General features: G+C 42.2%; 1 protein-coding gene across 1 annotated transcript in view; it reads left to right on the top strand.

The window, feature by feature from the left end:
* The first annotated feature begins 2,149 nt into the window (after nucleotides 1–2,149).
* The window catches only part of eno2 (enolase 2), a 36,157-nt gene continuing 13,426 nt past the window's right edge, over nucleotides 2,150–24,880 (top strand). The window contains exons 1-5 of the mRNA XM_037795462.1: nucleotides 2,150–2,221; nucleotides 19,668–19,753; nucleotides 20,809–20,904; nucleotides 22,084–22,142; nucleotides 24,137–24,206. Of these exons, the coding sequence (XP_037651390.1) occupies nucleotides 19,669–19,753; nucleotides 20,809–20,904; nucleotides 22,084–22,142; nucleotides 24,137–24,206 (310 nt within the window). The 5' untranslated portion in view covers nucleotides 2,150–2,221; nucleotide 19,668. The remainder of the gene's footprint in view (nucleotides 2,222–19,667; nucleotides 19,754–20,808; nucleotides 20,905–22,083; nucleotides 22,143–24,136; nucleotides 24,207–24,880) is intronic.

Here is a 24,880-nt window from a genome sequence, read left to right as displayed (position 1 = left end):
TAAAGTGGCGCGATGTAAAGTGTGAATTCTAATGTTTTAATGTTGATTTAATTACACAGAGCAGTTTACTCTTTCATAGTATCATTAGGACAGACGAACTGGGTAATTTTCTGTCGTGCTTTTTACTTGTAAAGTGAGTTTTGAGAGGCTAAGCTAACTAGCTAAACATGTGTGTGTGCTGGTGTCGCCGTTTTATCTTCCCGTGGGATACACATGTAAGCTTGTCCTTTTCTCATGTTAGGTGTGTTTCTATGAGGATAAAAACCATATGACAGCATTTTGCTCTCTCTGGGCTCAAAACAGGTATGTGTATATGTGTTGTACTCCCATTACCGTGTTCAGTAATTATAGTATTCATTTTAAGTATATTGTGTGAGGTGATTGTGGAACAGTGTAATTTTCATGACAGCCATAGGGGTCTGTAAAATCTTTTTTTTATTGAATATGTATTTTTTTGTGTGTGTGTGTCATTTAATGACACACACACATCTATATGATTTATTTCACATGACATGGCGATGTAGGCTAAGCCTAAAGCCAATTGTTATTGATAATATAATTGAATGTTATGTAATTGGAGACACAAAGTAATGACACACTCATTTATATTTTATTGTCTTATTTGATTTACATGTTTTGAGTTATTTTCATGTTTATAATGAGTCTGCACTGAACCTGACTGCGAGAGGTGTGTTTCTATGAGGATAAAAACCATATGACAGCATTTTGCTCTCTCTGGGCTCAAAACAGGAATAAACCTGAGTTCAACAAGACATGCCAGTGTCCAGCGTCTGATTGTGCACCAGAACACAACGCAGTGTGGTCGGGACCTGCAGACCGTTCCGGCTACATTAGCAGCTACGATGCTGCGTGTAGTGTCGCCGACATGCAGCCACTTTTATCCTGCAACTCCGGCTCCCCCTCTTAAGGTGGACTGTTAAGGTGGACCAACTTTTCTCCTTAAAGAGACGAGCCGCTCCTCTGAGCCGCTCAGCTTTTGAGTTAATTATTAACATTTCTTTTAACCGTTTTAACTGATAGCGTTAATCGGTTAAAATGTTTAATGTCGGTTAATGGTTAAACGGTTAATTATGGACATCCCTACCTTTGTATTAAAATTCACAAAAGATGGATGGATGAAGTCATGGAGACACGTTAAATAGACGCTTGTATTGTTGCCACAAATCAACAAGTTGCTCCTCCATTTCTGAGCTCCATCTTACTACTACTTTATGCTTCACGTTTAGCATTAGCTCATGCGTTAGCCGCGGCCGCCATGACGGCGGTGGTTGTCCTTCCTTCTTCAGTCAGCTTGGTTCTCGATTGGCTGTCATTCTTTCCCACGTGACTGAGTCATCGGCTGTCCTCGGGGTTCCCCACACACAACAGGATATCCCATCGGAAATATTGAACATGTTTAATATTCACGATTTGAGATCGGTGCGGTTAAGATGGACTTCTGAGCCACACTATTTAACATCTTTAGAACCATCAAACAATCAGGGCTTTGCTGACGATCATCTGGTGGGGTGGGGGGGGGGGGTGAAGAACCGCGCCCAAAATCAGCTTCTTGTGTAGTGTGTACCCGGCATTAGGATGCAAATTTTCATCTTTCATTTTGTGTTTTGGGGGTTTTGTCAGCCACCTTGAAGCACACCTGGATCAACGAGGGGTTAAGAGCCTTGCTCGAGGGTACACTGAGGATCAATGGCCATCATGGCGCCTGGTGAATCCAGATAAATGGATCATTAAAGCCCGGCTTTCACATTGTTTCCAGTGGTTAAATGCCCTCACACACAGAGAGCATCATGATGTCTGAGTGTGGTGGAGAAGGATGGATTATGTAACTGTATCTACAGCCACTGAACCCCACTGCAGCACCACAGAGAGAGAGAGAGAGAGAGAAAGAGGAAGAGAGAGAGAGAGATCCGGTCCTCCCTTCATCTATTTTTACCTCCTCTGTCGGGCGACGAGCCTCTGCACCCCGTCCTTATCCCTTCATCCCACCCCTCCGTCCATCTCCTCCTTTTTAATTAACCCTCCTCTTCTCCTCCTCTTCCTCTCTCCATCTCTCCCTCTGAGTCATCTCCCCTCCCCCCTCTGTCACACATCTCACCCTCCTCCCCTCCTGTTTTCCTCTCCTCCTCCTCCTCTCTCCTGCTCTGCCTCTCCGGTATTTTCTCAGTGGCCGTGAAAGGCAGAACACACACACAGGCGGCAGGTAAAGGAAGGAAACCCTCCTCTTCCTCTTTTCATCCACTCAACAGCTGTTTGTGTGTGTTTTTCTCTCCATCCATTGTTTTTAATTTCTTTGATCTCATATTGATCGGCTGCAGGATGATGATGATGATGATGATGCTGCTGGTGTGTGAGATACAGATGTTGTAGGTGTTACTGTACATGTGTGTGTGTGTGTGTGGTTTTGCTTCATGCATTTTCTCAGATTTTATGTGTGTGACAGGAAAGCATATGTGTGTGTGTGTGTGCATGTACAGTACATGTGTGTACGTGTCAGTTGTAGGTGTTAATGTGTGTGAATGTGATTTTGCTTCATGGCTGTCAAATGTGTGTGTGAAAGGAGGAAGGAAGAGATAAGTGTATGTGTGTGTGTGTGTTTTGGCAGCAGGAACATTATATGTGTGTATGAGTAAACCCTGCAGTCAAGTGTGTGCGTGTTGTGTGTGTATGTTTGTGCGTGTTTTTTAACTATATATGTGTGTATTTTCTCTTGGATTTCTTGGAAAATGGCTGTCAAGTGTGTGTTTTGGCTGCAGAGATATTATGTTTGTGTGTGTGTAGGTGTGTGTGATTTTGCTTCATGCATTCTTTGGAAAAAGGACTGTGTATGTGTGTGCGCGTGTTTGTTTATGTGTGTTTTGGCTGCAGAAATGTTATGTATATATATATATATATATATATATGTGTGTGTGTATTTCTTTTGAATTTCATGGAAAATGGCTGTCAAGTGTGTGTTTTGATCAGGTGTGTGTTTTGGCCGCAGGGATAATATACAGTGTATGTGTGTGTGCGTGTATATGTGTGTGTTTGTTTAAGTGTGTTTTTGCTGCAGAAATGTGTGTTACGTGAGTATGTATGTATGTGTGTATTTTCTTCTTGGAAAATGGCTGTCAAGTGTGTGTTTGTGTGTGCTTTAGCTGCAGGGATGTTGTGTGTGTGTGTGTGTGTGTGTGTGTGTGTGTGTGTGTGTGTGTGTGTGTGTGTGAGGGGATCCTGCAGTCAATTACGGTGGAGTCCTTGGTACATCAAATGTGTTAGATGGTTGATGGTTGAAATATGGCAGGCACAAGTGTGTGTGTGTGTGTGTGTGTGTGTGTTTTGGCTACAGGAATATGATGTGATTATGTTCATGGAGTCTGGTATATCAAGTGTGTGTGTGTTGATGGTTAATCATATTTTAAATATGGCAGGCGTGGGAATGTGTGTGTTTATAGGGATTGTGCATGTGTGTGTGTGTGGGTGTTTGTGTGTTTGAGTGTTTATAGGATTTTGTGTGTGTGTGTGTGTGTGTCCATTTGGTCTGCAGGAACATTGTGTGTGTGTGTGTGAGATCTATCTAACATGGAACGCAGAGAAATGTGTGTGTGTGTTTGATATCTGCATGTTTGGTGTGCGGGTGGATGTGTGTATGTGTGTGTGTGTGTCGGAGTACTTGTGATAATTGCGAGTTGTGTGTATAATGTGTGTGTTTGTGTGTAAATGTGGACACATTATTACGTATGTGTGAGACGGCTCCACTTCCTCTCTGTGTGTGTGTGTGTGTGTGTGTGTGTGTGTGTGTGTCTGCCATACGTGCAATGGTTTCTTCCTCCTCCTCCTCCCTCTCTTCATCCCCCCAGTTCTCCTCTCTTCTCCAGCCAAACAGATTCATTTAATTATTTATCTCTCCTCCTCCTCTCTTTATCTCTCCATCTCTCTCCTCCTCCTCCTCTCTTTATCTCTCCATCTCTCTCTCCTCCTCCTGCCCCTCTCTTTATCTCTCCCTCCTCCTCCTCCCTTTATCTCTCCATCTCTCTCTCCTCCTCCTCCTCTCTTTATCTCTCCTCCTCCTCCTCCTCCTCCTCTTCCTCCTCCTCCTTCTCCTCCTCCTCCTCCTCCTCCTCCTCTCTTTATCTCTCCATCTCTCTCTCTCTCTCCTCCTCCTCCCCCTCTCTTTATCTCTCCATCTCTCTCTCTCTCCTCCTCCTCCTCCCTTTATCTCTCCATCTCTCTCTCCTCCTCCTCCTCCTCTCTTTATCTCTCCATCTCTCTCCTCCTCCTCCTTCCCCTCTCTTTATCTCTCCATCTATCTCTCCTCCTCCTCCTCTCTTTATCTCTCCATTTCTCTCTCCTCCTCCTCCTTCTCCTCCTCCTCCTCATCTCTTTATCTCTCCATCTCTCTCGCCTCATTTCCACTCGCTCTCCATTTCTTCCTCCATCACTCCCTGTTTTTCTCTCTCCTTCCTCCTGGCCATCCTCTCTCTCTCTCTCTCTCTCTCTCTCTCTCTCTTTCTCTTTGCATATATTTCTATTTAAATCCATCTTTCACCACTCAATCCTCCTTTTCGTCTCTTTCTCTTTGCTCTTCCCTCTCTTCCTGTATCTCTCCCTCTCAGACCACATATTGGATGTTTTACTGATTTTACAATTTATCACAAAATGGCACACCTTTTTATTTTTTATATAGGCTGTCAATCGATGAAATGATCTAATAATGATTAATCGCACGATTGTCCATAGATAATCGTGATTGAGCACAAAGTACTCACATATTTGTATCTGTTCAAAATGTACCTTAAAGGGAGATTTGTCAAGTATTTAATACTCTTATCAACATTGGAGCGGACAAATATGCTGCTTTATGCAAATGTATGTATATATTTATTATTGGAAATCAATTAACAACACAAAACAATGACAGATATTGTCCAGAAACCCTCACAGGTACTGCATTAAGCATAAAACAATATGCTCCAATCATAACATGGCAAACTGCAGCCCAACAGGCAACAACAGCTGTCAGTGTGTCAGTGTGCTGACTTGACTATGACTTGCCCCAAACTGCATGTGATTATCATAAAGTGGGCATGTCTGTAAAGGGGAGACTCGTGGGTACCCATAGAACCCATTTACATTCACATATCTGGAGGTCAGAGGTCAAGGGACCCCTTTGAAAATGGCCATGACAGTTTTTCCTCGCCAAAATTTAGCGTAAGTTTGGAGCGTTATTTAGCCTCCTTCGTCACAAGCTGGTATTACATAGTTGGTACCAATGGATTCTTTAGGTTGTCTAGTTTCATATGATACCAGTATCTAAAATAGCTTTTAAACTGAGCAGCTATAACCTAAAAATCGGAATCGGAAGCGTCAATGTGTTAAAAAAACTAGTGGCGTTACAATTAATTAGTGTTATTATTATTAACTTTGACAGCCTTACTTATTACACCTACCTTTTGGGTTGTCAGTATTTCAAAAGTAGAGGGCCAGCCCTAAAAATGCAAAAGTCTGTCACTGAGTGACTGACTGACTGACTGATGAAGTTACAGGATTGGCTGACTGTTGGAGTTTCCTCATTGGTCGTTGCTCTTTCAAAAGGAAAAGGCGGAGAACAGTTCTGTTTACGTCTTCTGGGGAGCGTGTCAGCGGTATCATTACATAATGCTGTTAGTTGTACACGTGCTATTGTTAATGTTAATTTAAGTTACGTTATGTTGTGCTTTGTATTGTTTTAATGTGCATTCACACCAAGCGCAAAGCAAATTTTCACCTCGCCCTCCTCCTGACTGTGTCTCGCAAGCCACACGTCGCTACTGCAGGATGAACCCAAAATAATAATAATAATAATAAAATAAACGGATCAATATGATGCCGAAATAATGACATTATGAGGTTGATTTGTAAAAAGACCAAATTCATGCTTTGTCAAGTCTGTCTGCAACACAACACTCAACATAACGTCATCTATGCATAAATACGTCAGTGACGTTGTTGTAAACGGATCAAAGATGATGCTGCAATAACTACATAATGATGCTGGTTAGTAAAAAGTCTGAATTCATGCTTTGTCGGGTCTGTTACCACAACGACAAGCAAACAACTTTTAAAATGCTTGTTTTCTGAATGGAGTTCTGATCGATCAGTGCCAGGCTATGCTAACATTGTAGCTGCTCCATTAACACTCCATCTAGGAATAAATACGGCAGCAACAACGTCAGTGATGACAGCGGGAATATCTCCACGCTGATAAACTTTCGAGACATATGTATTAATTGTTTCACACCACTTATATGATGAATGCTTTTGATACACATGCTTTAATAAAAAACTGAAATACTTTTTACCTTGCATGCTGTATGTCATGCTAATACCTTTTCACCTTGTATAAAATGTATAATATACTGACTAGTAAATGTTTCCATTTACTATTACTGAATGTCATTTGCTTCATTATAAGTTGTCTTTCAATCAAACATTAAGATAGAAGTGGAAAAAACTGTTCACAAAACATTATAGACATGACCTCTGACTATTTATGTAACAATTCAGCCACAAATTCACATCCTGACCATATACGGTCCAGACAGATACTCGGTTTTGACTGAGTCTTGTTACATGTGTATTTGAGTCTAAACTAAACTAAAAAGGCTCCACACACAGAGTCCCCTAATGCAACTCGCTGTGTCTTTCGTTAGCCCTTCTTGCCTGGTAAATGACCACATCTTTAACACCTTTAAGACGCCGCAGTATGTGCCTTTTTCTGCTATAAAGTCTCTGGGCCGCAGCTACCCTGATGACATCATCGGGGTTATTCTGTCAGACTTTTGAAAGTGCCGTTCAGAGCCATAAAATGTTCTATATAATACTCCTTGTGATGATTAAACTGATCTTTAATCTTCAGTCAGAAGTCCAGAATTTCTATCCATCAGTTATTCCATTTTGCCTTTCTGGCTTTGTCTTTTCCTTCCTCTTCTCATTCCCTCCTCTCCCTCTTTCTTCATCTCTCTGCCTTCCCCACTCTCTTCCCATTCATCCTCACATCCTTTATCTCACCCCCCCCCCCCAACCTCCCTCCGTACAGATATAACAGATATAATGATAATATACATGTTGTCCTCCCTGTTCTCCGTCTCCTCGCGTGCCTCCATCCCTCTCTCCTTCATTCACTCTCTCCCTTGCTCGCCCACTCGCGTGTTTTCAGAGCTGGTGTATTTTCTGCTGAGCACTGCAGTCTCTGATAGGTGTGGCGTGGTGCGTTCATGGGTGTCCTCCCTCTCTGCTGCTGTAGAGCTTACGTAACTCACAGAGAGACACAGGCAGAGAGAGAGACGGAGATTCGAGTTATGAGATCCACTCAGGAGGATCGTGTGTTTATGGATATCAGATGAGTGTGTGCAGCTTATATTGAGAAAACACCTCGCTGGTGTCGTGCATGCGTGACTGACACTCAAATAACATTAATGTGGCGATGAACACACAAGTCTGTTTTCATGTCCTTGCATACTGTGGGGAGACAAGAAGGTTTACATTAAAGTACGCAAAACTGTTTTCAAGCTCATGAAAATCCAGAGAAAATCCTTCATGTTTCCATTCAAGTACCTCAAGGAATTCTATAAGTTCGCAGCTTAGCGTCATCCCTTTTTCTCACCAATCAACACGTTCTCACTCCCAACTCGTCAAATATAGCAGCTTGGTCAGCGCCCCTCAGCATCGGAGACCGACGCAAGGGGTACCCCGTGGACGGACCAGGGACGGTGTGTCAATATACACTCGTTACATGTATAGTGTTCTTTCAAAATAAACACAACCATTTAGTTACGGTTAAGAAGCGGCTGTGATTGACGTTGACGTCACTGACTATCGACTCACGGGACTGACGATACCGACGTGACGAAAGAGTGACGTGACAAAATAAGTTACTTTTAATTTCACGCGGTTATACAAACAGCGGTCTGCCGGTCGAAAGTCTCGTGTTTGTTTGACTCATCCACCACCCCTCCAGCCCGCCCTGAATGGACTCTTACGCTATTAATACTACGTCACTTGCTCCGACTGTCAAATTATGCCGCGGGTGGGTTTACGTTGGAGTTAGTTGAAAGCCCGGTTCACCACTGTTGCTAAAGGGTGCCTCCGTGCGCCGGTTTCCGATGCCGAGGAGCGCTGACCAAACGGCGGTGTTTGACGAGGAGTGAGAACGGGTTGGTCAATCACAAGGTAGCCACGCCCTAAAGCATCCCCTGCTTTATGGTCTATCTGACTCTAAATGGGACCAACATTTACTAAATGAACATCATGCTGTATTGAAGAAGACTTGAAACTAGCGATTGAGACCATAAACTCATGTTTACAATGTTTACTAATGTAATAAATCAAGTGAGAAGTAGGCTCATTTGCTTTGGTCCAATCTGATTTAGCCACACTAAAAACCCAAATCTAACTAAACTAAACTAAAAATCAAGGCGTCAATTTGTCCAACGCTTTGCTTTATGACCAAATAACTTCAGAACCAATGACATTCCCATCAGCCTCAGCTGTTATTTGTGTTTAGTGCTAATTGGCAAATGTTAGCATGCTAACAAACTTAAAGGGACTGTTTGTAAGAATCAGAAATTGCTTGTTGCTTGCCGTTAAGTCAACGAAAGTCGAACATCCGTCAAAACAGTGGGGCGACACACGTCAGCTAAAAGCACAATATCACTCTATATTTCAGCTGCTTGGCAGTAATGTTAGCTGACCAGACGGAGGTCTCTCCATGAATCAATGCTGATCCTAGTGTTGGCTTTTCCTGCCTCAGCCTCCCGACCGCGGCAGGAGGGAACAGGGGAGACACCGGAGTTTTGGTCGGAGACGATAACGTTTCTCTCTGCGGAGCCCCGTCACTTCACAAGACACGGGAAACCTCTGGGTGCAGACTCTTAAACTGCCTTCACATGATAAAAAATTTGCTCTTTGCTGACCACGAGGTAGGGCGCAGAGCCTTGCAGAGGCAAAGCGCAGCGCTGGTATAAAAGCCGACTGTATGCTATCAAAAAGCACGCAAGAAACGCCATTCACTGTTACTAGGCAACGACAACAGTTGCAGCTATTATTTCATTGGTTGCGTTTTGAAAAGTCAGTGGCAACTGAGGTCAAAGTTGAAATAATTTGAACTTTGAGCGAAGTGCTCAGAGCGCCGCGCCGAGGGTAGCACCTAGTCTGGTGGCAGCGCTCTCACCATAGGAAATCACACTTGGTGTGTCAGCACAGACACACCAAGCCGACATCAAAGAACTAGCTTCAATGAAGGTTGACTGTTGCGTCGCCTCACATCTTAGCCGATAAGTTGCACTCGAACACATTGCAAAGACGACAGCCGACGGCCAGTTAGCACGTACGTTCTGCGCCTGTGTGAGATGAAATAACTCTCCACACCAGCAGGCGGAGGTAGTCTGTATTCATCATTGACCATTTTCACACCACTCTCACTCACCACTTAGCTTCATTCCAGATGTTCATGTTGCTGTGAAAATATCCGTGTATTGGAATGATGAAGATGAGATGAAGATGAAACATGAGAAGAGCCTTCTGTGTTTTTCCTCTTAACTTTACTCGTTGGCTTGCTTTCCTCACTTCTGTTTCTCTTCTCGTGCACTGATTTGCTTAAGCTGAAGAGGAGCGCGTGGCGGCTGCATTACCTGTTGTTTTTTATTTGGCATCCGTGTTAACAGGTTAGAGCAGCCACACTGCCCACGTGAGCATCAGTCGCGCGTCTCAGCTGCATCTCTTCTAGAGAATAGAGGTCTTGCCTATTTTTGACGCGTGCCGCGCGTCTCACAGCAACAACAGACAGTGAAAGTGATCTATTGATTGTATATTGACATCATATCAGCTACATTAATACAGTTTACATGTCTAGACATCTGTAGAATATGTCACAGACAGTGAAGGTGATCTATTGACTGTATATTGAAATCATACCAGCAAGTAAAGACTTATTTTTAAATCAAGACTTCCTGCTTTCATTTCAAAATAAAAGCCCTCAAGTGTTTTTTCTATGGACAGAATTCCTTCATTTGTTAACACGAGGCTTTTATTCTGAAATATGTGCCGGACAGTGTTCTAGAACATGCAGTGACTTGGAGAGCTCCATGAATGAATATAGTACGGAGTTTTAATTGTGGATTATTACTATTATTTACAAATTACCACACGTTTCTTAACCTTTCTCTGTCTAAAATAAATATAAATGATATTTATAATGAAATGAAATGGCCATTAAAAGTCAAACTCTATGTAGAAAGAAAGGGCTGACAGCAGCAGCAGCAGAAACGCAGCAGACACACAGCTGAAATGCAGCTGGTGTGAACGCCCGACGCGTGAATTACGCAGCCACCACGCCATGCAGCCGCCATGCCACGCAGCCGCCACGCGCTCCTGACTTTCCTGGTGTGTCAGGACCTTAAGTCTTGTTTGAAATAGTATTGAACGTATCACAGACACAGATATTTAGGTCCAGGTGGTATTTATACGCATGCTGACTAAAATTTCATTGGGGCAGGAATATTAGTGAATATGTAGCATATTCACTGTCAAAATGTTGGCTTTGGTGCTTAGAGGATGTGATCAGGAAGAACAGAGCGATGTAAAATGTTGGCAGGCGTCCTGTATCTGCTGCTCCACCCTCAGCAGGAACTTCTGAAAACTGCAGTACTCTAAGGTGGGGCTTCACAACAGCAACAAAAAGAGAGATAGAGAGAGAGAGAAATAAAGTCCATAAATTAATAGAGAAAATCACCCACACATCAATCCCCTTGACTCTGTATTTGTGGACGTTTCTGTATGCTGACAGCGACTCAGACACCTTATCTACTCTTTCTTATGCTGAGCACCATTTATACATTTTTGCACATTTTGCTGATGCTTTTATCCCCTGAGACGTACGATGGGTGTAAGACCTGAATAATCGACCAACAGTGAGGGGTTGGGGGAGGGGGTGGAAATGTTCCTGCAGAAGGATCACGTAGGATAGAGGAGTGCTGAGCAAAGGAGTCAGAGGACGGGATAAAAAGAGAAGGGGAGTAATGTGATTTTGCGGCAGGTTAAAAAGCAATGCACAGGGGGAATTTATATCCCCGAGGAAGAGAAGAAAGGTGACAGGGAGACAAGCAAAAGAAAAGAAATGTGAAGCCTTTAATGGAAGGTTTTACATGAACATAACAAACAGGTTACAGTGCTGCATTGGCCACAAACATCTAAGACACAGAAAGAAAAGAGAAACAGAGCAGGAAAGATTACATAAGGATAACATCTAGCACACAAGATATTTACATAAGACCACTGTACATTCACCCAGTAAGGATTTTAGTTGGTTTAAAGCAGGGGTCAGCAACCTTTACTATCAAAAGAACCGTTTTAGGCAAAAAAAAAAATCTGTCTGGAGCTCCAAAACATTTGAGCATTGTGATGAAGGTAACACAGTTTATAGTCTAAGTATATAGTATATAAGTCTAATGCAGTGAGGGCCAAAGAACAAATGTACTACGTTGATTAGGGCCACATTGAGGGGATAAACATCTGAGATTTCCAGAATAAAGTCAGAATATTACAAGAATAAAGTCATAACTTTACAAGAAAAAAAGTCATAATATTACGAGAATAAAGTCATAACTTCACGAGAAAAAATGTCGGAATATAATGAGAATAAACTCATAACTTTATGAGAAAAAAAGTCCTAATATTACGAGTATAAAGTCCTAATATTACGAGAATAAAGTCATAATATTACGAGAATAAAGTCATAATATTACGAGAATAAAGTCATTTTGGGGGATGTGGAGGTTTTTGCTATACTTGCTATGCATAACTACCAATTTTAGTGATAAAATAATGTGTGGAAATAGTCCGCAGGGATAATAATGACTGACTATATCAATATATTTTAAAATTTGCTCTTATTTGGGTTTTGGTTGAAAGAAAATTAGTGTCACATTTAATTAATAACATAAAATTAACAGAGTTTATTACACTGCTTTGTTGAACACTCGATTCTGATTGGTCAATCACGGCGTTATAGCAGACCGTTGCTATATATAACAGACTGTTGCTATGTATAACAGACCGTTGCTATGTCTAACAGACCGTTGCTATGTATAACAGGCCGTTGCTATGTATAACAGGCCGTTGCTATGTATAACAGGCCGTTGCTATGGGCGTGGCTCTGATGTCGGACTCTGGAGGACTGTTTTTGTGTCAAATTACTGATTTCTTATGTAGGTAGCTGTGTAATAAGCGGGATAATGTACAGCTAGCGGGGTTTCTTTCACAACAAAGACCGGCTCGCTGTACATTATCCCTTACATATATACCCATACACACATGCATTATTAGTTTTTTAAAGTTTCATATTTTTCTATCTCTTGCATTGCTTAGTATTTACTTCGAAAAACTATAATACCCGGTAGCAACGAGCAGCGTCATTATATGAAGTACAGGAAACGTCACGCCGAGGACGTAGAGCAGACGTTGTTATTAAATACCGTGGAATACCTGTTGTGTAATGTTTCAATGGCGTAGCAGCAATGTAACTATGGTAACGTTGTAACTATAATGTTGCAGTAATGGCGTTAGAAAGTCAAACATCACAATCACAACGTTGCAGGGACATACTGTGTTTGTAGGGACTGTACGTCCTTGGGTTCCCAGCAATACACCCGACAAGTGTGAAGTAGATCAGATGAACGGTTCTCGAGATATGCGAAGGACACACAGACGTACATTAGGGATGCTCATTTTGAAAAATGTTCTTAACCGATAACCGACCCTCGTTAACCGATTATTAACCGTTAACCTATAAGATTTATGCCTCGCATGCAGCGGTGCGCCAGCTGCAGGAGCACAACAGATATTGGTTGACGGGAGTCCCCAGTTCACCGTCCGGGAGCGTTAACTTAGCAGCTACGATGCTGCGTGTAGTGTCGTGGACATGCAGCTACTTTCCCAGTAAAAGTCCATCCATCCATACATTTAGTTTAGCAGGTTGTCAGCTGGGGGGCTGCACGGTGGTGCAGTGGTTAGCACTGGCGCCTCACAGCTAGAGGGTTGCAGGTTCGAATCCGGCTTGGGACCCTTCTGTGTGGAGTTTGCATGTTCTCCCCGTGTTAGCGTGGGTTTTCTCCGGGTACTCCGGTTTCCTCCCACAGTCCAAAGACATGCAGGTTAGGTTAATTGTGGACTCTAAATTGCCCGTAGGTGTGAATGTGAGCGTGAATGGTTGTCTGTCTATATGTGTCAGCCCTGCGATGGACTGGCGACCTGTCCAGGGTGTACCCTGCCTTCGCCCAATGTCGGCTGGGATCGGCTGGATGGATGGTTGTCAGCTGTGTGTCTGCCCGGTGTAACGATAGCGATTGCCCGATAAACAGTGTGTGTATTTGTGCTACGTTAGCAGCTCTAGCATTGCCGGAGGCTTCTTGCTTGGCGCCGCCGCACACATAAAGTCTGTCAGCGTGACGTAACTTTAACGAGTGTCCGTGTGTGTGTTGGCGGTGAGTGCAAGGTTGTTGGTGGCATTCTAGCTGTGAACGTAGGTGTAGCAGTGTGTGTACAGTTTATTTGTCAGTGAATAAATGCTACAAAACTACAACTCCTCCACTCCGCTCAAGCGAGCTGGAGAGACCAGAGCCGACTTCCTGTATCCCGCAACTCCGGCTCCACCTCTTAAGGTGGGCTGTTAAGGTGGACCAGCTTTTCTCCTTAAAGAGACGAGCCGCTCCTCTGAGCCGCTCAGCTTTTGAGTTAATTATTAACATTTCTTTTAACCGTTTTAACCGATAGCGTTAATCGGTTAAAATGCTTAATGTCGGTTAACGGTTAAACGGTTAATTATGGACATCCCTAACGTACACACAGACAGAGATTCCTTTTATTTTTCTTGGATTAAAAGATCCGAGTACTTCTTCCAGTACTGCAGCAACAATATCAAATGCTGTATAGGAAACAAACACCAGAAGAAGTTTCAATCCTTTCAGCTACTGGAGTTATAAAAACATTGGCACACCTTAATGGAGCCGAGCCACCGTTAGTGTAATTATTTATACCTGCACTTATTGCTGATAGCTTAAAATGTCTGCCGTGAGGATGCTCTAAATCATCTCTGAAATTTAATTTCCCCATAGATTTGGCTTCAAACGGCACAATATCTGTCTGTCTGTTGGCAACACGGTGTCCTTTTGCATTGATTAATGCTCACTAAAGAGGAAGGTTGAGAAAAGACGTGTCTGCTCTGTCAGTGTATTTGCAAGGACAGCCTCGGTACAGTGACAGGTTTCTGTAGCAGCGAGCCAGATTTAGCTCCTCGCAGATCGATGAAGTATTCATACAGTACGGAGACGAGGACGGCATAAAAGGCCTTTTTTTTGACATATCGTTGCAGTGCGGCGTGCCTCGAATATCAACGAGGAAAAAGAGGGGAAACACCCACAGAGGAGATGAGCATGGGTGATAATGAAATGAGGACAGAGCTCCTGATGTTTGAGTGTTTAGCTTTGTGTAGGTTAATGATGTCACGGCGATACAGAAATCTAGAATCATCAAACAGAATTAATACATTTCTAATCTTGTGAGTAGTTTAGTCTCTCACAGCAGGAAGCTAAAGAGAAACGAGACCTTTCATGTAAATAATTAGAAGTGAAAATGACTGCAAAGTAAAATGAGTTTGTTATGGACATAAAGCAACAGACAGACGCTCTTTAATTTAAATCCATATCTGATTTCCTGCCACCTTATGCCACTTTACCGTTATGTTATAGCTAAATTTGAATTTACGAACAGCTGGTGCATACGTAGTCATTCGTCACATCTCCAAACTAAAAATTAAAGCAGCAGTAGGCAGAATGTTTTTGGCATCATTGGACAAAAATCCCATATTAACCTTTCAGCATATTGTAATTCAAGTGTTCTGAGAGAAAAGTAGACTTCTGCTACTCCTCATGGCTCTGTTTTCAGGCTATAAATAATGTAGCCTTGACGGGAGACTTTGACCAATCACAGGTCATTTCAGAGAGAGGGTTCCTATTGGCTGTGCTCCGGCTGGTGGGCGATGCTTGGTAGTTCTTCAACTGATCTCAGCATGGCTGCTGGGTCACAAACTTTCTAATTTTACAGCTAAACCGTGCACTACAAGATGATTCTGAAAACATCTGAGGAGAGAAATAGACATTACAGTAACAGAACATTAATTCATATTTGATCAGCTCAGCTGGACGGCAGACTCCATATCAGATCTTACTGCTTGTTTTCTTCCGGTCTGTGAAATCTTGCAGATGCCGTTAGAAGCACCGGAGGACAGCGGAAGACACAGAGGAACATGACACTGTCAGGATATAGTGACCGTTTTATAAAAATAAAACGTTCCTGCAAAAAATTTGCATTATGCCTAGTTCACACTACAAGACTTTAGCCCTGATTTTCTGCTCCCCGACAAAAGCCCCAGATCAGAGGCAAATCGCTGCTGGCTCGCCGCTCGCACATCGGCACTTGAGGGTCATGTGTGAACTGCTCAAAGACGCTCGCCAAGAGGCTCGCCGATGCATCGCAGACACATTCCAGATATCTAGCAGGCTAAATACCTGGACCTATCTGACAGCGTGAGACACAAGTTGAGGGTAAACCTAGAGGAGTCGGGGTCGCCTGTAACAACAGGAACTTACTGGATGTGCTGCATTTGCAACACGGAGCAAAGTTGTTATTGCACCTAGACCAGGGGTCAGCAACCTGCGGCTCCGGAGCCACATGCGTCTCTTTAACTCCTCTCCAGTGGCTCCCTGTGGATTTTTAAAAATGGAAATGATTAACTGTTTTTCGTTTACATTTTCAATTTAATTTATCATTGTTGTAGGTTTATGGTACAACGGTAAGACGGAGTATTAGGGCCACATTGAGGAAAAAATAAATAAATCTGAGATTTCGAGAATAAAGTCGTAATATTTGGAGAATAAAGTCATGGGTTTATGAGAAAAAAAGTCATAATATTATAAAGTAGTAATTTTATGTGTTATTTTCTTTTTTCTTGTTATGACTTTATTCTCGTAATATTCCGACTTTTTTCATGTAAAGTTATGACTTTATTCTTGTAATATTCCGACTTTTTTTCTTGTAAAGTTATGACTTTATTCTCGTAATATTATGACTTTTTTCTCGTAATATTACGACTTTAGTCTGGAAATCTCAGATTTTTCCCCTCACTGTGGCCCTAATACTCTGTAGTAAGTTTGCTCTTTGGCTCTCACTGCATTAGACTTATATACTATATACTTAGACTATAAACTGTGTTACCTTCATCACAATGATCAAATGTTTTGATGGCTCCAGACAGATTTTTTTTTTTGCCTAAAATGGCTCTTTTGATAGTAAAGGTTGCTGACCCCTGACAACATCAGCAGTGTGTCTCGCGTACGGCATCACGTCATAAACCGTATATTTTCTTGCGTGTGTTTTCGTGACAAAACGTAGTTTGTTGACGTCATCGGGGATTCCTCCTGGTGAAAGATCTGGTAGTGTGTGACCTCCTGTCTCCGGTCAGTCATAGTGTGAAAACCACAACGACTTCAAGACTCCTGATTACAAGACAGCAAGTTGTGTTGTAGGAACTTAGCTTTAGTGGACTGAGCGACTTTTGAAAAACTCCAGTTACAGAGTGGCGTACAACCCTGTCTCTTACAAAATTACGTTCCCATACAACCAAACTGAATTCTCAATTACTTTTTGAAAAATGTATTTTCTCCTGGATTACGGTCGCAGTTTCTAACAGTTTTAAACACGTGGTTGACATTGTAAACTGAAACAAAACAACACAAAATTGCAACTCGGTTTGTTTAGTAAAAACATCATGGTTTGGCTTAATATGATTATGTTTGTTACGGTATTAGGCTACGGACATAAATTAAAATTAAAGCTGCGAGCAGCGATTAACGGGCCCTCGCACCTTCCCGCGCGTTGGGAGTACTGGCGGGACGCTGATTGAGGCGGCCAGGCACGATGAAACCGGAACTCTGATGAGCGCAATGACGCCTGCCACAAGACTCTACGACAAACTGTTCATGAGTTATGAAAGGCGGTGTGGCTAGCGTCTTGGGGCGGGGCTATGTGTCTATTTTTGCATGTAAATGTCCTCAGGACTGGATCCTCATCATTCCTGAGAAATTTGGGGCAGATCGGACTATGTACAGTGGAGTTACAACAACTTCCTGTTTCATGGGAAATGGCTCAAAATAGCCGCCATGCCACGGTCAGGTCATTCCATGAAAACTCACCATTTGAATATCTTTTCATCCTTAAGGTCTTAAGAGGGTCCCTGACCAAATTTAGAGGCGATGATTAAATCTGTAGGAGGAATTTGTTAAAGTACACGGCCTATAAAACGCTAAAAATGGGCGAAAATCGAACATTTAATTCATACTGGCTGACTTCCCGTTGAGTTTTTGGCATACCTCCAAGAGGCTTTTATGTGCGTCTCCACATCTTACATCTGTCTGCCAAATTCCATACATGTAGGTGAAACCACAGCGAGGGGCGCAATTTTTCCAACTTTCTAGGGGGCGCTAGCAAGCCATTTTGAAACACCCAAGCCTGACACCCTTAAAATATCGAATTTTTCACCGCGTCTGATAAGTATGCCAAGTTTAACAATTTTTTGATCATATTAAAGTCCTCAAAAAGGCAATAATTTGCCTGAATAATAATAATAAACACTACAGCTTCAATAGGGCCTTAGCTGGCCCGACATTGTCGGTGTTCGGGCCCTAATAAGTCAACGTTGACTTTGGGATTCACACGGGACACAAACAGCGGTTTCCTGGATCAAAGTCCTGTGTTTGTTTGACCCATCGATCCACCCCGACATCCTCCTTATACAGATTTCTGCGTACTATGATTAGAAACACATTTGTGATACATCGAAAACAAACGTAAAATACGTTTCCATCTAATTGACAAAGCAGTTGGTTGTGAGGGATGCTAGTTGTTATAGGAGACCAGGCTGAGAAGCCTGATCTGAAAGGGATGAATAATGTTTAAAGAAAAAAAGTGAAGCATCAGACAATAAAAACAAACAAAACAGACTTGAGCAAAATCACAGACTTGCAGCTCGGTGCCATAAAACCCTGTAAATGTTGCTTCTTGGTGCTGCCGTGCACTAACCTACTTAAGCGAATGCTCACCCAGAGATGCATCTTTTCCTGCATTAGCGCAGCAGCTTTTTTTCCGACCGTCTCTCCTGGGAGAGAAGAAGAAACGGCGGTAAACAGCAGCGGTGGAAAGAAGAACCTGCAATGACTGTGAAAGCAGCACCAGAGACAGACTGATAACATCTTAAACCCCCCAAACCTCTCTTCTTTTATTTTCCTTTATTTAACCAGTTGAAAGTCTATTTCAAACAGAGACCTTATAGTGTCACACTACACACTGCAGAGGGAATATCCAGTTAAGTTGTACATGTAGTACAGGTATTAAAATGTACTCTCACTGCAAATGAGGGTTTGTCACTCAATGCACATGAAACGTACCATAAATAAAGGTTTGTAATAAAGACAAGACAATAAAGATTAATTGTAATTAATCACAAACCCGTTTTTTATTTGTTCAAAATGTACCTTAAAGGGAGATTTGTCAAGTATTTAATACTCTTATCAACATGGGAGTGGACAAATATGCTTGCTTCATGCAAATGTATGTATATATTTATGATTGTAAATCAATGAACAACACAAAACAATGACAGATATTGTCCAGAAACCCTCACAGGTACTGCATTTAGCATCAAAAATATGCTCCAATCATAACATGGCAAACTGCAGCCCAACAGGCAACAACAGCTGTCAGTGTGTCAGTGTGCTGACTTGACTGACTTGCCCCAAACTGCATGTGATTATCATAAAGTGGGCATGTCTGTAAAGGGGAGACTCGTGGGTACTAATAGAACCCATTTACATTCACATATCTGGAGATCTGAGGCTCAAGGGGACCCCTTTGAAAATGTCCATGACCGTTTTTCCTCGCCAAAATTTAGCGTAACTTTGTAGCGTTATTTAGCGTCCTTCCCTAGTATGACATGGTTGGTACCGATGGATTCACTAGGTAGTTTTTGGACAACAATGTAGCTCTATGGCGAGGAAGAAGATAGAAGAATGAATTGTTGGTTTTGATGACAATAATAAAGAAAGAAAGAAATCAACCTATACATCACAATGCAGCCTCACCAAATCTCAACCACTGGCAGTTTCCAGTCTGCATGAAAGCAAACGAATGCATAATTTATTCAGGTGCCGAAGAATTTAACTGCAACCTGCTTCCAGAAACAGCAAAGTAACTGCAGTGTGTGTGTGTGTGTGTGTGTGTGTGTGTGTGTGTGAGTGAGAGAGAGTTCTCTGTGGTGAGCTTTGATTTTCACAGTGAATGTGCTGTGATGCTGTTTCTCGTCTCCCCTGACAGGTTGTTCTCTGTGTGTGTGCAACGTAAAAATAGATCTTTTTACCCATGAGACCTCTTTCTCTCTCCGTTATTCTTTCTCCCTCTTCTTTAATTCCATCTGAAGCTGCCTTCACCAATATCACTGTCAAAATGTAACCCAACAGGATGAACAGTACATATTAGTACAAGGTAAAGCACTCATCCTCTTTTCTGCTCTGCCTCTCTCTCAGGATGTCGATCGTCAGCATCGTTGCCAGGGAGATCTTGGACTCCCGGGGAAACCCCACTGTGGAAGTGGACCTTCGCACAGAGAAAGGTGACCGCCGACGAAGCCTGCTTGCAAATATCAGAGGAGAAAAAAAAAAATAACAGTATGGATGTCTGCTCAGATTCTTCATGTCAGAGATTTTGCCGGAAAGCGTTAAGAAAGCTTGGCAGTGCAACAGCGTCTCTGCTGTAATCGTAAATTGTTTCTGACATCAAACGACCTTCATTTGACCTCTGTCCAGATCAATCAGCTCTCAGTTAAGGGAAGATTGGGGCTCGGAGTCTTCTTGTAGGCCGAAGATATACAGTACAAGCGTGCTTTCGCAACCCCACTGAGATAAAAACACATTAAATGACATTTTATACAAGATCATTTATGAATACTAATTTTATTTTTATACATATAAGTAAACAAGTTGCAACACATTCTCATTCCCAACTCATCAAATACCAACGCTTGGTCAGTGGCCCTACGCTCCAAACTATGGTTTTCTTGGTACCTTCTAACGTCAGTTTTGGACATGTCATGGACGGAGTGTAAGTTTCCTTTCGTTATATGCATCTCTTTCCAACATAGGTTTGCTTAGTTTTTAGGTTTAGGAAACAAAACTATGTGGTTACTGGTTAGGTTTAGGAAAAGATCATGTTTTGGGTTAAAAAAACTTTGTTTGTTATGTAAAATAAGTAGCCTGCGCTTGTTATGTAACTGCCGTTAGTAAAGTCTGAAAGATAGGTCACAAAACTACGGTAAAATAAGTACATGTTTCACACGGGACACGAACAGCAGTCCTGTTCGACCCGTCCAATTTCTAGACCCCACATATAACTTTAACCAAAAAGAGTTGACCAGCGCTAGAAAGAGGAACATAGAATAATAGTCAGTTTGTTTTAATTTGGGTGGACCACTCACAAAAGGGAGGGTGGGTGTTAAAGAGTCACTCTCTCAATATCATAGCCCCCCTGCTCAGTGAGGTTTATTTTAAACAAAGACAAATGTCTGTAGAGTTAAAACTATGAACTGTGTATTGGTTTCCTCCCCCTCTCCTCTGTCCATTCATTGCATTTAAAAGCTTAATGTATTCTCTCCGTCTGTCTGACTTTCAGGTCTGTTCAGGGCTGCGGTGCCCAGCGGAGCATCCACAGGGATCTACGAGGCTCTGGAGCTCCGAGATGGAGACAAGAGCCGCTTCAAGGGCAAAGGTATACAGGGACAGATCGATTGGGTCTGCATATTTACATTCTTCAAAAAGTTAAAGCTGCATTATGGGAATTTTTGACCATAAGTGTGCAGAACGACACCCTGCATTGAATGAATGGGTGTGTTTACAGTGCAAATCCGGCTGGCAGCTGGAAGGCCTTTGGCAAATCGTGAAGTTCTAGGTGGCTGCATCTGTAATTGTCTGCAAGCCCTAGCTTCCTATTTAGCATGCGGGCATGATAATGATATCGATCTTATCTAAGTTTTGGCAAGAAGGTGTAAGTTTATTTCCAAAAGGGTCAAACAATTCTTTTAACACGGCTTGTTAGAGGTTAGAGGCTTATATTAGAAGTATGGTGAGAGCCAAAAGGACTCAACCATACATTCAAGGCGCTAGGGCTGGGTAGTGTTTAAAAAAATATGATGCCAGTACCAATTCTAGTACCCTTAAAGTGATACCGATACCAATAGAGCCCTTCATTCAGTACCCATCATGTGAATGGAAGCTGTGTGTGTCCCACTGGCTAGCTAATCTTCCGCCGTACTGTACAGCGCTCATACATCGGTTACCGCTGATAACGCGACCCCCGCTCCCAAGTTTGTGTTGTGTCGCAGAACTTCATTGTCGTGGAACTGTATTATCGCGGAACCGTAGCAGCCACCCTCCGGTTTCCCCCCACGTTAAGTGTTAGCTTTGTCAGCACTTGCTGCCATTTTTATCGCTGTAAGCACTGTTAGCAAAGTTAGCTGCTAGCCGTCGGCTCAGACATCTCCGTGTTCAGAGCCGTGGGCAGGCAGGCCGGCAATTCCGGCTGTATGAGTTGCAGCAGCTGCTGTAGTGAGCCAATCACACGTCGCAATATATCAAAGAACGCTTGTCGTCATCTTTTACTAGATCTTGGCACAGAAAGGATCGATTGCAGGTGTCGTTTGACTACTTGGTACCGGGTTGTTTCGGTCGATACCATAAAGGTATCGCGTCCTGATACCCGACCCTTCCAGATGCAGCTGAAAAACCAAAACAATAAGCCAAATTGTGCTGCAGTGCTTGTATTAATTCTTTCTGCACAACAAGCAACAGAAATCTCCAGTTTTAATCCGACTACCTTTTTCCTTCTCCTCTAGTTGCTGCAGAATTTCCCTTTTCTGACTCACTTATGTTGGTTTGTGCTCTCTTCCAGGTGTTTTGAAGGCAGTCGGGCACATCAACGATACTCTGGGTCCCGCCCTTATAGCCTCTGTAAGTCACCAAAACATTCATACGCTATATTCGTCAATAACCGTATTCAAAGATACAATGTCTGGTATCCTTTCTAAGTTCTCAGCAGGCCTGAGACTCAAAGAGGGAGCTGGGTACAGACTTGTTCAAGTTAAAGGAATAATTTCCTGGAATTGGTTTTTCAGGTTGTAGCTACAGGTTGCCAGAAAACCACGTTGAATGTTGACATTTTTGCATTTGGTCAGAGCAAGAACCGTATAGTACAACAAGTGACGCGCAGAGCAAGTGAAGTAGTATACTGAGCAACCATTATTGCAAATTATTATACGCTGTTGTTGAATACTCGATTCTGATTGGTTAATCACGGCATTCTGCGGTCTGTTATTTCTTTATAGCAGACCGTTGCTATGTGTAACAGACTGTTGCTATGGGCGCAGTTTTGATGTCGGACTCTGGAGGACCATTTTTGTGTCAAATTATCGATTACTGAGGAAATTGATAATTTGACACAAAAATGGTCCTCCACTGTATAATGTACAGCTAGCGGGTCATTGTTGTGAAAGAATCCCCTTCAGGGCGATGAGAGTCTTTCACAACAATGACCGGTTTGCTGTACATTATCCCTTACTTACTTTGCATAATGACGAGTACAAGGTTGTTTCTACAAGTTAACTGCCAAATTGCGAAAACTTGCAAAAATTGCTAAAACTCTCGCGAGACTCGCTGCCTGATGACCTGATCTTAACCTTAATCATTCAAGGTCAACACCTAACCTTAACCATCTCGCAAGAATTTCGTAACTTGTGGGTTACCTTCTAGACACAAACGTATCTTTCAACACAAACCATGATCTTTTTTCCTGACCTCAACAAAGTAGTTTTGTTGCCTAAAACTAACCAGTCGTTTCACAACGTTAATAACATGGCATGTTATGTTGGGTGGCATGGTATGTTTCTGATAAATGTATTTATGAAATGTATTTTTGGTGGTTTGCTGAAACGTACAATGCCAATTTTTTTTTTTTCGCCAACTGGTTTGGCTGTGACTGTAGTCGGAGTTAGCAGTACTTCTACTGACATCAAAGATGTTGTGTTCAGTCGGTGGTCAGACTGAATCATTTAGTGAGGCTGAAATTGTCCAGTTTGGACCTTAAATGTGAACAATACAACCTTCTGCAGCAGATTCAGTCGACGGATGTGTAGATGACTATCACATCTGGATGGGCACACAGGAAGCTGTGAGAATAAGATAAAGACTTTTCAGCTATCAATAACAGAGGAGTAAAGTGAGTGTGAGTGCGTGGTGTAGAGATACTGTGAATGAAAGATGACGATAATGTGTCTGTGAGAAAAAACTGTTAGTGAGTGAGAGGAACAGTGAATGAGTGTTTGTGTTTGTGTGTAAGGAATAATACGAGTGTGTGTGAGGATAATAGTGCGGTTCAGATATTTGCAGCAGTGCAGTATGGGTAATTTCCTCCAGCAGCAGATGTTTTTTGCCGGGAAATGAATGTTGGCGATTATCAGGCGAACGGCTCCGAGCTCCTGAACGCCACAATAGAGAGACGTTTCGTTTCTAACTTACTGATATTTCAGAGCCGTGGTCGGGGCTATAGATTCTAACTTACTGATATTTCAGAGCCATGGTCGGGCCATAGATTCTAAATTATTGATATTTCAGAGCCATGGTCGGGGCCATACAGTCTAACTTACCGCTCTTCTTTCTCCCACAGTGAGGTTGGTAAATTTACATTTGTACAAAAGTTATTATTATTATTATTTGTATGATATGTACATGTCAAATGTGGATTCAATAAGGCAGTTTTTACATCCAAACCTGGTCCTAATCCTAACCTCCATCAACAAAACTGAACCAAAATGGATCCAAAAAGATTTCTGGGGATAGTTATGAAGAGACTTGTTTTGATTTATTATCAATGTAGTGATTTGGGTTATATATTGCTCCATCTGTGCGTGTTATTAAGACGTGTTATATGTATTTGTGTGTGTCTGCAGGGCATCAGCGTGGTGGAGCAGGAGCAGTTGGACAACATGATGATCGAGATGGACGGCACAGAAAACAAATGTGAGTCAAAACAAGTCGTGACGACTTAACGCCGCATCATCAGAGTCCACCGGCCAGCTGGAAATCCTCCTGCTCGCTCCAGCAGCTCCTGTGAAGTCACACACATTTTGAAAAATGTTTTTTTTTTTTACCAAAGGCATGTTCGTCACAAAGTGGCAACAACAAAAGGCATAAATACAGACGGGAACACGACAGAGCAAATAGATTGCTGTTCCAAATAAGCTTTGGCACGACCGACGCTAACCGTTAATAAATAAAATCACCGTTCATTTATTTTAATCTACAATCATGCCAACTAATCAGCAAGGTACACAGCAGTGGGAGGAATGGTGTTTGCAGCCAGCGCAGGAAACGTGTCAGACTAAGCTGGAGCTGAACGTGTTGTGAAATGTTTTTAATTAACTTTCTGTCCTTGTAGAAATAAACACAATTATATCCAGGTTTACAGACAAAAGTCTCAGAGTTTATTCTCTTTGCTTATTGTACATAATTACAAGTAAACCAAGAAGACATTTTTATTTTTATTTGTTCATGTTGGTAACTCTTCTGATAACAGTAACACTAACAAATCATGTTACCAATTTAACTTTAAATGTTTAGTATTTACTGTTAAAAACATCTTTCTTGTCATTTAGGTGATTCAAATCCATGGAAACAAGTTTAGGATGGTTTAA

This window comes from Sebastes umbrosus, chromosome 15 (assembly GCF_015220745.1).
Source record: "Sebastes umbrosus isolate fSebUmb1 chromosome 15, fSebUmb1.pri, whole genome shotgun sequence".
Lineage (NCBI taxonomy): Eukaryota > Metazoa > Chordata > Actinopteri > Perciformes > Sebastidae > Sebastes > Sebastes umbrosus.
Note: the sequence above shows the minus strand (reverse complement) of the source record. Positions and strands in the feature narration are given on the sequence as shown.